The sequence below is a fragment of the Electrona antarctica genome (genome assembly GCF_951216825.1).
Source record: "Electrona antarctica genome assembly, chromosome: 3".
Lineage (NCBI taxonomy): Eukaryota > Metazoa > Chordata > Actinopteri > Myctophiformes > Myctophidae > Electrona > Electrona antarctica.
This window is the reverse complement of record NC_136808.1, coordinates 47,763,920-47,778,260: the sequence shown is the minus strand read 5'-3', so window position 1 is coordinate 47,778,260 and position 14,341 is coordinate 47,763,920. Positions and strand designations below refer to the sequence as shown.

Genomic DNA, 14,341 nt, shown 5'->3' with positions numbered 1-14,341 from the left:
TTCTCACTTCTGCCAGCAGATAACCAGATAGTATGTTTTCCATTGATAATACTTGTAGGCCTATATTATCTTCTCTGGCAGATAACCTATGTCTAAAGCTGTTACTTTTTGGGACACACATACACATATCACCTACCCTACCTCACACCTTGTGACTAAATACATTGGATCAATATGGAAAACAGTTCCCAAAAAGTAACAGCTTTAGACATAGGTTATCTGCCAGAGAAGATAATATACAAGTATTATCAATAAATAATAAATATATGTAGCCTATGTGTGTGTTGACACTGTCAACACACACATAGGCTACATATATTTGTTTAATAAAAAGTTAAAGCACTATATCTTGTGATAATCATCGCTATAGTGTTTGTTCATGTTCAGTAACAATGTTATATACACTATAGCTCTATATTGTGATAGTAATCATTGCTATAGAGTTTTTGTTCAGTAACAGTGTTAAATAGCTCTATATTGTGACAGTAATCATTGCTATGGTGTTTGTTCAGTAGGGGTCTCGATCCATGTCTCTTCAGCTCTTAAATAAAATATATTTTCATCCAGTTCCGTTCATACTCCAGTTGTAGGTGATATAAGCCAGGGGTTCTCAACCCGTGGGTCGCGACCCCTCGGGGGGTCGCCAAAATATTTTGGGGGGTTCCCAAATTATTCTTTTTTTTTTGCAGCTGAATGGCTGGAAAGTGGAAATGAAGAGTTTACATATAGTACACATAGTACATGCATACACCTTCCCTAATGATTATATCTGGTTTCAGTATTTTATTTATGGTGTATTGTCTCTATTATTAAGGTTATTGTAGCAGTCAATTTATTTTGGGGGTCGGGAGGGGGCGGGGCGGGGGTCCCGAGACATTGCCAAAGCATTTCCGGGGGTCCCCGGCCAAAAACGTTGAGAACCCCTGATATAAGCGGTGGTTAGTAAAAACAGAGAGATGTGTTTCAGTTTGGGTGAGCCACCAAGACGTCATGTTTGTTTAGTAAACGCCATTGACAATGAAGGGAAAACTTACGTCATAATGTGTTGTTTACGTCATATTGTCTCTTTATTGTTTAGTGGCATTTAATGTTTGTGTTGGCACCATTTGTTTTACATCACCATTACATCACCTAATCAACATGAGTGCTCATACATTAAGTCTGGATTTTCGGTGGTGAGGTGACCAACGAACTACAACATGAGCAAACCACCGCCACCGCCCCAGCCCATCTCTCTGTTTTTACTCACCACCGCTCAACGTTATTTCAGCTCCGGTGGTCAGCTCACCACCGGAGCGGTGGTCACCTCACCACCGAAAATCCAGACAATGAATGAGCCTTTATAGACTTTAATATATTAGCGCCCCTCACTTCACACAGGTGTGATTTTTTGTAAAAACAGAGAGATGTGTTTGGGTGAGCGGTGAGTCTCTTACCACAGTGACTCAGTGACGTCATGTTGTTTATCACCTAAAACTGGAGTAGGTCTATGAAAATAGGCCTTTACCTTATATACCCTTTTCAGTGAACGCACACACACACACACACACACACACACACACACACACACACACACACACACACACACACACACACACACACACACACACACACACTCTTAACCACTTAGACCCTATATGATGCAGTAGGCAAAACGGGTGAAATATCTCGATGGGTTCTCTGCTATATGGGCACAACGCCACGTGCACACTCCTCCACAGTGGGTTAATAGGTTCTCTGCAGGATCTGCTGGGCACAAAGCCACGTGCACACTCCACATGCACACTAGCTCGTCCACAGTGGCCACGGAGATATGGAGACAGTAAAACAGACTCCAGTAACGACTCTCTCTGCTGCTCAGCCAAGCAGCACGACTGCAGCTGCCCTGCATGTAACCTATAGCAACCACTGGAACATAGCAACCAATCAACCACCTAGCAACCATAGCAACCACTGGAACATAGCAACCAATCAACCACCTAGCAACCATAGTAACCACTGGAACATAGCAACCACTGGAACATAGCAACCATAGCAACCACTGGAACATAGCAACTGGAACATAGTCATATCAAAGTTTGACTACTGTAACTCTCTCCTTACTGGCCTATACCGACATGTGCACTTAAGTCTCTCCAATTGATTGGCACCTATCATCGGGGAGTGTTCGGGGCCCTGCATCCTCCCAGTGAGGGCTCCTCGCTGGCAGTAGGATGCATCCTCCGGGTGGGGGCTCCTCGCTGGCAGTAGGATGCAACAGCAGTGACAACACAGAACAATGATTGGAACTAGAAAATTGAAATCCTGCAGAATTGCGAGTGTGGTTGCCTAATGCCTATCTTATCTATAGGAATATTGTTCAATTAGAAGAGTTGAGTTGTGTATGTCACCGTATACTGTCCAATCAGATGAGGGCAAAGCGCACAAATGCCATGGGAAGAGTTCCGAATCGCTGGCCAATCGGAGGGGAGAATAGAGAGTTACCGCACCATTTAAAAGTTTTCATCGATTTAGGCACTAGAGTACAATAACATAGTGTGCTTGCCTATAGGCAACCACACCAATAACGACATTGTGGAGAAAAATCACACTGTGAATTGAGAGGCGCCCACTGTATTGATATCGGCCACATAGCGTCTTATGACGTCATTTAGTGCCCTAGCTGGCAAACATTTAGGTCATAACAAACATTAAAGTCCATAGACATCGTACATCAACATACATCATCTCATCCCGGCCAATCACCTTCATCTTCAAAATTGTCCATTCATTGTCAATGGCATTTAATGTTTATGATAGGACACACACACACACACACACACACACACACACACACACACACACACACACACACACACACACACACACACACACACACACACACACACACACACACACCAAAAGCTGGACATAGGATGGGCTTTCGCTCCTCAAAAATCACATTACATTAAAAAAGCCATTCATTGGAGGGGCTCACCAAAAGGGGGGCTGCCCTTAAGTCAGAGTCAGACCTCTCGTTAGTCTGAGAGGTCTGACTCTGAGAGGTCTGAATCACCCATGCTGTGGGTTACAAACCACCCATGCTGCAGGTTACAAACCACCCATGCTGCGGGTTACAAATCACCCGTCTCTGCGGGTTACAAACCACCCATGCTGCGGGTTACAAACCACCCATGCTGCGGGTTACAAATCACCCATGATGTGGGTTACAAACCACCCATGCTGCGGGTTACAAATCACCCATGATGTGGGTTACAAACCACCCATGCTGCGGGTTACAAACCACCCATGCTGTGGGTTACAAACTACCCATGCTGCGGGTTACAAATCACCCATCTCTGCGGGTTACAAACCACCCATGCTGCGGGTTACAAACCACCCATGCTGCGGGTTACAAATCACCCATGATGTGGGTTACAAACCACCCATGCTGCGGGTTACAAACCACCCATGCTGTGGGTTACAAACTACCCATGCTTCAGGTTACAAACCACCCGTGGTTTCCTGTGAGGTTATAGTTAGGTTAGGGATGGTTGAACTAACGGGATGTCGGACCACTGCAAATGGGACCCTCAAAATGGGATAGAAAATAATTAGCTGCTCTTACTCCACATGGTGGAAAGTAGCTACAGCAGCCAGAGCTCTGCCACAGTGTCCTTGTGCTTCTAGCTTCGGAGTGAGCAGGAACACTTCACAGATAAGAACGGACCGGTTTATAAAACATCTGCACAGAAACATTGTTTATTTCAGGTGTAGAACAACAGAAACATAATTTAATTCAGGTGTAGAACAGCAGACACATTGTTTATTTTAAAGCTGTCCTACATAATCAGCATGTAATTAAAGCAGGAGCCATTCTACCAGCTTAAAGGTACATGAAATATCTGGCTTGTGAAAAGGTTACAGCTCAATATTGTGATAGTAATCATTGCTGTATAGCAGTGATTTTCAACCAGTGGTCTGGGGACCACCAGTGGTCCATGAGGGGGTTCCAGGTGGTCCCCTAGCTAAATGATGGACCCTTATTAGAACGCTTAAGTATTGAGAGTGTAAAATGAAACCAAATGGACCCGAGTTAAATTATTGTTAAACATCTGCATTTGTAATTTACAAGAAGTCTACACAATTGAGCAGTTGAGACGAATAAGATTCTATGCCCATAATTTATTCTGAACCCTCCCCGATAAGGCCTAGCTGTCCTGACCCCTTATTCATAATTTATACAATACATTATGGATATTAAGTATCGAAAGAATAGTAGATAATGTAGAATCATTGTTATTTTGATCAACATTTGCCTGTTATCTCCATTGTAACACATCAATACAGCATGGAACTGTAGACAACATCTTAAACAACGATCGATGTTCTTTAGTTTTGGGTCTGAGAGGCTAAATCTCATCAAATGGTGGTCCGTGGCTCAAATTAATGCCAAATAAATAATGGACCGAAAAGGGTTGAAATGAAAACCCCTGCTGTATAGAATGTTTGTTCAGTAACAGAAGTCTTAGTCATTGCTGTATAGAGTGTTTGTTCAATAACAGAAGTCTTAGTCATTGCTGTATAGAATGTTTGTTCAGTAACAGAAGTCTTAGTCATTGCTGTATAGAATCTGTTTGTTCAGTAACAGAAGTCTTAGTCATTGCTGTATAGAATCTGTTTGTTCAGTAACAGAAGTCTCCCCGTCTCTTTAATACACAATAAATGCTATGGTGGTTGCCATTTTCAGCCAATCAAGGAGGAATTACCCATTTATCAGCTTCAACTTTAAAATGCCCCAGTTCCAAATGTTGTCTGCTCATTTCTTTCTGTCGTCCATTATATATCCTGTCTGAGTGTAGCCTCGGCCAGGAGGCGAGCCAGGGACCTATAAAGCCTATGGACACGTATACATAATGGTCCGATATGCAAGCAGCAACGCAGCACCCTATAGCCTACATGAGTTCTCTCTCCTGGTTGGATACAGTTGGTATCCCGACCTGAAAATGCATGTTCTCTTTAATAAAAGAGCTGGAGAGAAATGTTCTCTTTAGTAAAGAGCTGGAGAGACTGGGAGGGAGACTCCTGCTACGGAACATGCACTCAAATAGCAATGATTACTATCACAGAATAAAGCTATTTATCTGGACATGACAGACAGACAGACAGACAGACAGACAGACAGACAGACAGACAGACAGACAGACAGACAGACAGACAGACAGACAGACAGACAGACAGACAGACAGACAGACAGAGCCCTTCTATCAACTGAAGAACAGTCAACTATGATTGTCATTATGCTCATCATGAACAATTATATAAATGTCTAGAAGCGGTGTACACATCATGCAGTTCATCAAGAAAGATTTGCATAGCTCTCGCCTGTGTTGGCCTTTAACCCTAAGCCTGTACTAAACTGTGCTTTTGATCCTTCGACACTTTGTAACCATCAATGTCTTTAAATATGAACCATTGATGTCTTCATTTTAACCATCAATGTATCTTTATTTTATGCAAAAGCTTGTTGGACAGAAAAGTCCTGTTTTACCTGTTTTATTTTTTAACTCCTCCCTCCCTCCCGGCGTCCATCTTGTTTTGAAAGGTCAATCCTTTTACAGTTCAGACATTGCGCATCCTGAGCCCCTTGTTGTCGTTAAATGGTTAAATATCTGAGAGAGCACAACGCTGCCTGCCCATTGGTCGGAATCCAACCTCCTCGTTGTTACTCTCAAGTTGTACAGTTGTACATATGTGACCATACGTCGGGGGTGGTAGTTAGGTTAAGGTTAGGGTCTACCATAGGGATGTTAAGGTTAGGCATAGGGGAGTTAAGGTTAGGCATTGGGAGTTTAAGGATAGTGTTATGGGTAGTCATATGCCTACCATAGGGGATGGGTCGTTAGGGTTATGGGTAGTCATGGTTATGTAGGAATGATTTAGGGTAGGGCTGGTAGGGGTACAGATGGTTAAGTTAAGGGTAGGGCTGGTAGGGGTACAGATGGTTAAGTTAAGGGTAGGGCTGGTAGGGGTACAGATGGTTAAGTTAAGAGTAGGGCTGGTAGGGGTACAGATGGTTAAGTTAAGGGTAGGGCTGGTAGGGGTACAGATGGTTAAGTTAAGGGTAGGGCTGGTAGGGGTACAGATGGTTAAGTTAAGGGTAGGGCTGGTAGGGGTACAGATGGTTAAGTTAAGGGTAGGGCTGGTAGGGGTACAGATGGTTAAGGTTAAGGCTGGTAGGGTACAGATGGTTATGATTAAGGGTAGGTTAGGGTATTGGGTTGGGGTTAGTCAAGGTGTCCTTGTTAGCATGCGTGGTCGCGGGGCTGCCGGGGAATCCCGTAACGTCAAGCATCCGACGGATGTTCAGATCCATCCCAACTGGTGTGAGACTGTTCTGATTCCACCACTGAAGTCTTCTCAGCTCTTCTGAAGTCTCTATCGATACACAAACGTAACAGATGGGAATGAGACCTTGTTTGTTTAAAATAAATGAGATAAACTGTACATTCCATAGATCCAGAGAAGAAGGGTGTAGATTAGCACTATCGGTATCAAAATTAGCCCCTAGTGGTTCGTTTTTCTTTAGGTTTTTCTTTTTTTCTCACTTCCACTGGAAAAGGAAGAGGTGTCGCTTAATACGTGATTAGATGACAGGGAAAACCATCATGCAGGTTTATGTCTTTTGGAAAAGTATCAGCAGAACATCAAAAGGCAGACAGACGAACGGCTGTTTCTTACGGAAAACAAGAAGAAGAAGAAGAAGAAGAAGATACTACAAGAAGGTTCTGTATAGAAAGGACTAAGAACTGTGAAGATATTCTACTCTGAAGGATTAACTGTCAAGTATTTCTACTCATCTGAAGAGCTCAACTATTCCTGTCAAGTACTTCCACTCATCCAAAGGTTAGGACAGGCACTCTGTTGAGGTTGAGGTGATCCAGGGTTCATTTGAAGCTTGCAGGTCGTAATGACCTCACTTCCTCATCACTGAAGACCACCTGAAGGCCATCACTGAAGACCTCCACTGAAGATCATCACTGAAGACCATCACTGAAGACCTCCACTGAAGACCACCTGAAGACCATCATTGAAGACCTCCACTGAAGATCATCACTGAAGACCATCACTGAAGACCATCACTGAAGACCATCACTGAAGACCTCCACTGAAGACCACCTGAAGACCATCATTGAAGACCTCCACTGAAGACCATCACTGAAGACCACCTGAAGACTATCACTGAAGACCTCCACTGAAGACCATCACTGAAGACCACCTGAAGACCATCACTGAAGACCACCTGAAGACCATCACTGAAGACCACCTGAAGACCATCACTGAAGACCACCTGAAGACCATCATTGAAGACCTCCACTGAAGACCATCACTGAAGACCACCTGAAGACCATCACTGAAGACCTCCACTGAAGACCATCACTGAAGACCTCCACTGAAGACCATCACTGAAGACCACCTGAAGACCATCACTGAAGACCTCCACTGAAGACCATCGCTGGTTGAACAGTCCACATCATCCACGGCTCAAAGGAATCTCCTCAGATTCGTATATGGAAAGTGCTGCAAGAAGAAACAAAAAAGGCACCGTTTTAAAACGTGTGGAAAACATTAATAAACAAAGATGTTTGATGTGCTTTGTATCAAAAGACCCTAAAAGTCCAATCTGAATTATTTCCTGTCAAACAAGAACAATGTAAGCAGCGATAAGATGGGGGCCAAGCATACATTTGCAGACTGGAGATGACGTCATTTTTTTGTTACGCTGATTGGCTGAATGGGGTTGTCCATCAACGCTGTACTCCCGCGGCCAACTATGCATTAGCAGGGTCCAGACTCCGCACAAATTAATGGAAATTTCAAGGGGGAGTGGTTATCTCCGAATGTCATTCGTTAGGAGTGAATAGAGTTGATCAATTCATACAATCATATAATTGGGAAATCCAAAGGTCAGAGGTCCTTTGACGAATCATTGGGAGCTTCAGTTCTTGACCGTTACCCATGACCCTCTACGTCATATTGCCGAATTTTGTGGAAAAACGAGGCGAGGAATAGACAATGCATTAATGCACTGCCTTGTTGCATTAATTAACACATGTAATGCGGCACTGCCTTGTTGCCTTAACTCTGCCACCTGGTGGCGGGAGAAGGTAGTTAAACCCTACCAGGGGTTAGGGTCTTAGAGTATATATGAATAGAGGCACCCGGGGGAAACCCTGAGGCGAAATGGACATAGTGGCCGAATTTGGTATTGCAGTTTGGACCCAAACACATGAACGCGCTGGTCCGTTGACTATCATTGCAGTCGTTCATGATGACACGTGAACGCTGTTTCATACGTGAACGCACGTGACTGCGTGCAATGATAGTCAACGGCCAGCGCGTTCATGTGTTTGGGTCCAATCCATCCCAGAATGCACTCTGAAATCGCCTCATGCGCTTTTGAGCAACTTAATGCAAGTGGATGGGAGGAGAACTCGGGTGCCGTCTCTATTCATATAATATATGAATAGAGACGGCACCCGAGTTCTCCTCCCATCCACTTGAGTATATTATACTCTAAGGTTAGGGTACCTTAAGAAGTCGGGTGCTTTAGAGATCATGTTCTCAAAGTCCTGGAAGGACAGCTTCTTGTCTCCGTCCAGGTCGGCCTCCTCCATGGCCTTGTCACACACCAGGGTGACCTCTTCAGGGGGCAACTCTCCTTTGGTCAGCTTGGTCAGAGTCTTCTCCAGGTCCTCTTTGCAGATGAAGTTATCCATGTTGAAATCTATAACAACACAAAATAATCAAATTAATTAGAGGCTTTGTAAAAATGAATCTCAATTAATCGCATATTATTTGACCTGAGAACAGTGAGAAGCATTTTTTTTCCTTCAAATTGGATTTTGGTATACGAGTGAATCAACGATATAGTTACTAAATAAATACAATGTATTTTTTAAGTGGTGCAAACCACTTAAAAACTTAATTTTTATCCCACAATTTTGTAACCCATTTTTCACCCCTATGTCAATTATCTAATGTGATCCTGGGCTCTACACACCCTCCGCCAACCTAGTCCCCATATATGGGGGACATGGGGAGAGCAAACCACTTCCTTAAGTGACTATGTGTGTGGGTAGCTGGCTGGCTGGCTGCCTGGGTATGAGCACGAAAACAGCATGGTTGTTTTTCACCACCTGTGCGCAACCTAACACACACACAAACACACGCACACACACATATTAACTGTATATATGGTGATTTCAGGTGTGCCAGTACAGTACAGTACAGTACAGTACAGTACAGTACAGTACAGTACAGTACAGTACAGTACAGTACAGTACAGTACAGTACAGTACAGTACAGTAGTCAGTAGAGGGTACAGTAGAGGGACCCCCGCACGGTAACTCTGTCATTTCTCAACCGTTTCGGACGCGGGGCGGCTCACCGGAATCGGGCCGGCACCCTGGGTGCGTTCCTGTGGGTCTGGGAAATCTTGGAAATAGAAATCCGAGATAAATGGGTTGTAAAAATCGAGCTATCATTGAAGTCTATGGGCGGGGCGGCCATCTTGTTTCTGCTCCATTGCCTGTTGAGCGATAACTATAGCAACCGGGACCTAACCAGATGATGGTGAAGACGGCGATCTTTCACAATTAAAAAAGAAACTAAAATATTGTCAAAGATGTCTTTGGCGGTAAACGAGTTTTAACGGAATTACCGTATATCTTAAAGGCGTAGATGGTTTTAACCCCTCGCGGTGACGTCTCACACAGGGCAGAGAACATGTCCACAAAATCGTTGAAGGTCAGGCTGCCCCGCCCATCCTCCGAGAAGGTTTCCACGATGCGTTCTCTGAACGGATTCTCCTGAAGGGGGCGCAAAAGAGAGACGGACCTTTATGTATATATTTGGTTAGGACAGACAGACAGACAGACAGACAGACAGACAGACAGACAGACAGACAGACAGACAGACAACAGACAGACAGACAGACAGACAGACAGACAGACAGACAGACAGACAGACAGACAGACAGACAGACAGACAGACAGACAGACAGACAGACAGACAGACAGGTCCTTTAAGGACATAACAGTGAATGATTAAAGGTCCGTGCAGTATAGGCTAACGTGACAACGACCATTATCCATCCATCCATCTTCAACCGCTTATCCGTAGTCAGGTCGCAGGGGCAATCGCTCCGCCAGAGAGCTCCAGACTTCCACCTTCAGAGCAACATTAGTAACGTCCACCTCCATGGGGGATCCCGAGGCGTTCCAAGGCCAGTTTGGAGATATAATCCCTCCATCTCATCCTTGCCCGGGGGTCTCCTCCCAGTGCATCGAGGACCTCCCCTATAGGGAGACGCTTGAGAGGCATCCTGACCAGATGCCCGAACCACCTAAGCTGGCTCCTTTCCAGGCGAATGGAGTCTCTCTCGTGTGACTGAACTTCCCACTATATCTCTAAGGGAGATACCAGCAACCTGCCTCACCCTATCTCTAAGGGAGATGCCAGCCACCTGCCTCACCCTATCTCTAAGGGAGATGCCAGCCACCTGTCTCTCCCTATCTCTAAGGGAGATGCCAGCCACCTGTCTCGCCCTATCTCTAAGGGAGATGCCAGCCACCTGTCTCGCCCTATCTCTAAGGGAGATGCCAGCCACCTGCCTCGCCCTATCTCTAAGGGAGATGCCAGCCACCTGTCTCGCCCTATCTCTAAGGGAGATGCCAGCCACCTGTCTCGCCCTATCTCTAAGGGAGATGCCAGCCACCTGCCTCACCCTATCTCTAAGGGAGATGCCAGCCACCTGCCTAACCCTATCTCTAAGGGAGATGCCAACCACATGCCTCACCCTATCTCTAAGGGAGATGCCAGCCACCTGCCTCACCCTATCTCTAAGGGAGATGCCAGCCACCTGCCTCACCCTATCTCTAAGGGAGATGCCAGCCACCTGCCTCACCCTATCTCTAAGGGAGATGCCATGCAGCCACCTGCCTAACCCTATCTCTAAGGGAGATGCCAGCCACCTGCCTCACCCTATCTCTAAGGGAGATGCCAGCCACCTGCCTAACTCTATCTCTAAGGGAGATGCCAGCCACCCATCAAAGAAAGGGTGGCTGCACAACCATTGTTTAAAGTGATAATTAACACTTTGGGTCCCAGGCTCTTACGTGACATGATTATGGCTGCTGAGCTATACTTGTTGGATGAAAAAGAAAGAAAGAAAGACAAATAACTGAGCACCTATAGGGACGAGTGGGCACCTGGACAAGTGGGCACCTGGACAAGTGGGCACCTAGATGACTGGGCACATGGACAAGTGTGCACCTAGACAAGTGGGCACCTGGACAATGGGCAATTGGACAATACTCACCTAATGCAACGGAGGTTCCATGTTTAACGTACTTCCAAGTGTATACAAAAAGTTACAGATTCTTGGTTTTTATATTGTAAATATATGAACTTTGGCTAAAAGCTTGGCCTATATCTGCCTCCCTGCCTCCCTGCCTCCCTGCCTGCCTGCCTGCCTGCCTGCCTGCCTGCCTGCCTGCCTGCCTGCGTGTCTTCTTACCTTCAGTTCAGGCATGCTGATGATCAGAGCCAGAGGAAGTTTGACGTCTGGATTGTTGGTGTAATCCATGGGAACCATCTGAGGAGCCAACTCTCTGTACCGACCATGTAATCTGTAATATAAATGTAATATAAATACACGACATGTAGAGACAATTTAAAAGTTAATTCATCAGGAGGTAGAGCAGGTCGTCCAATGATCCATGGGTCGGCGGTTCGAATACCGGCTCCTCCTGTCTACATGTCGAAGTGTCCTTGGGCAAGACACTGAACCCCAAATTGCTCCTGATGTGCTGGTTGGTACCTTGCATGGCTTCCGCCGCAATCGGTGTATGAATGTGTGTGTGAATGGGTGAATGTAATGCATCTGCGCCTTGGATAAAGGCGCTATATAAATGCACCATTTACCATTTACCAAGCGGAGTTGGCGGTGCCCGAGATTGAACCCATGAACTTGTGGTTCAAAGGCAAGAGCTCTACCGACTGAGCTACCCTACCCTAGCAAAACTATATATAGGCTGCATCAAGGAGGCCCTGAAATTATGATCGCGGGAATTATTATGGGTACACAAGTGACTATACAACATGACGTAAGATATGTTTTGAAGCTTTGTTGTAGCAGCTCATAGATCAGTTATTTCTGAAACACCAGTGGACGCTAAAGAGACGCACGCACGCACGCACGCACGCACGCACGCACGCACGCACGCACTTACACACACACACACACACACACACACACACACACACACACACACACACACACACACACACACACACACACACACACACACCCTGAGGTCCCCATAATGTGATATAAAAGTTGCACTAAGAGCATTTTATTGAATATTGAAGCATTCTCATTTGATTCTGTCTTCAGGTGTTACATCAAACTGATGCTTCTGAGAGCAATGATTCAATTACTATATAATTATGTGTGTACAGTATTTGTATGCGTGCGTGCGTGCCTGCATGCGTGCATGCGTGCGCGTGTCTAACCGACCTCCTGCAGCTATGTTGTAAGGATGTAAGGAAAGGAGGGGAGGAAAGGTTGTAAGGCAAGGAGGTAAGACAAGGAGGTAAGGAAATGTTGTAAGGAAAGGAGGTAAGGACATGTTGTAAGGAAAGGAGGTAACTAAGGAGTGGTTATAAGGCAAGGAGGTAATGACAGGTATAGTAAGGGGCAGGCTGTAAGGAAAGAAGGTAAGGAAAGGAGGTAAGGAAAGGAGGTAAGGAAACATACTGTACCTTAATATCTCCTTCCTGGTAAAGAACGTACAATCCTGAAGAGAAAAAAAGTAAATACAATTAACACTGAGAATAACTTTAGACAGACAGACAGACAGACAGACAGACAGACAGACAGACAGACAGACAGACAGACAGACAGACAGACAGACAGATGCACAACTGAAGTGAAGGCCTGACTTCATCATTGTGTGTGTGTGTGTGTGTGTGTGTGTGTGTGTGTGTGTGTGTGTGTGTGTGTGTGTGTGTGTGTGTGTGTGTGTGTGTGTGTGTGTGTGTGTGTGTGTGTGTTGGGAGGAGGGGGGGGGCATTCATTATTATTGCTTGTTCCAGCAAACCAGGGCGGATCGGCTTTCAGAGCGCACGCACGCACGCACGCCCGCACGCACACACACACACACACACACACACACACACACACACACACACACACACACAGCTTTCTTTTCTGTTAGCAAGCAAACATGAATATTCAACGACAGATAGCCTACATATATTCACATTAAAATAAGAATAAGAATATGAATATAAATAATCATACCTGGTAAGCTTCAAACTGTTCATCGGTGAAGGTGCTCTGTTTGTTTCCCATTCTACAGTCGGTCCATGAAACATTCTATCATGTTTATAATAATAATAATAATCATATGTCATCATTCTATCGTATAAGCGGCATACTAGTCCTATTAAATGAATCCTACAGTATGCGTTCTATCATAACCGTCATACTAGTCCTACTAAATCAGGTTATAACGGTTCACGTCATAACGGTCCCATCATCATCACATCCTCACTGCATTCCACATGAAAGGAGACCGTTAATCCCCAACAGCCTCTCCTCCCAACGGTCGTAACTAACGGTCCCCCGGAAGCTCTTATTTACACCACGGAAGGAGGTTTTCGTTTAGACCATTAAGGTGTTTTCTTTTTAAAGCCTCCCCCGGCCGTCGGCGCTGTGAGTTAAAGCTCTGCTCCGCAGTCCGCTAGCTGTGAGTTAAAGCTCTGCTCCGCAGTCCGCTTTGAGTTAAAGCTCTGCTCCGCAGTCCGCTAGCTGTGAGTTAAAGCTCTGCTCCGCAGTCCGCTAGCTGCACCATTCCTTCTCTTTCCTCCTCTGTGACGTGAAGACGCAGCTCCGTATTGTTGTTCTTGGAGGAGCAGTTGCAGCCGGCGGCCGCCAGGCGGCATCGTTTGCCCGTGAGGGAAAGAACAGAATGCCACAGACGAATAACAGTCTAAGTCCACAGTACACTATTGATCCATAATGTATAAATGATAGATAAGGGTTCAGGACAACGACACCTTTTCGTGGAGGGGTCAGAATTAAATTTGGACTTAGACTGTTTTTCGTCTGTGGTACTATAGTGCATTTTTATGGTTTTATCCTCAGTAGCAGTTTCAATCAATCAATCAATCAATCAATCAATCAATCAATCAATCAATCAATCAATCAATCAATCAATCAATCAATCAATCAATGCTACATCATTACTGTACTGTACTTAAGAACAATTTTGAGGGATTTTTACTTTAAAGG

General features: G+C 45.1%; 1 protein-coding gene across 1 annotated transcript; it reads right to left on the bottom strand.

The window, feature by feature from the left end:
- Positions 1-7,482: 7,482 nt before the first annotated feature.
- On the bottom strand, positions 7,483-13,631 carry LOC306920923 (calcium and integrin-binding family member 2-like). Its single transcript, XM_079497912.1, has 6 exons — positions 13,349-13,631; positions 12,808-12,842; positions 11,561-11,672; positions 9,704-9,851; positions 8,572-8,767; positions 7,483-7,560 (listed from the first exon to the last, which is right to left on the bottom strand). Exons 1-6 carry the CDS (start codon positions 13,397-13,399, stop codon positions 7,539-7,541), a joined length of 564 nt encoding a protein of 187 aa, XP_079354038.1. The 5' UTR covers positions 13,400-13,631; the 3' UTR covers positions 7,483-7,538.
- Positions 13,632-14,341: the final 710 nt, after the last annotated feature.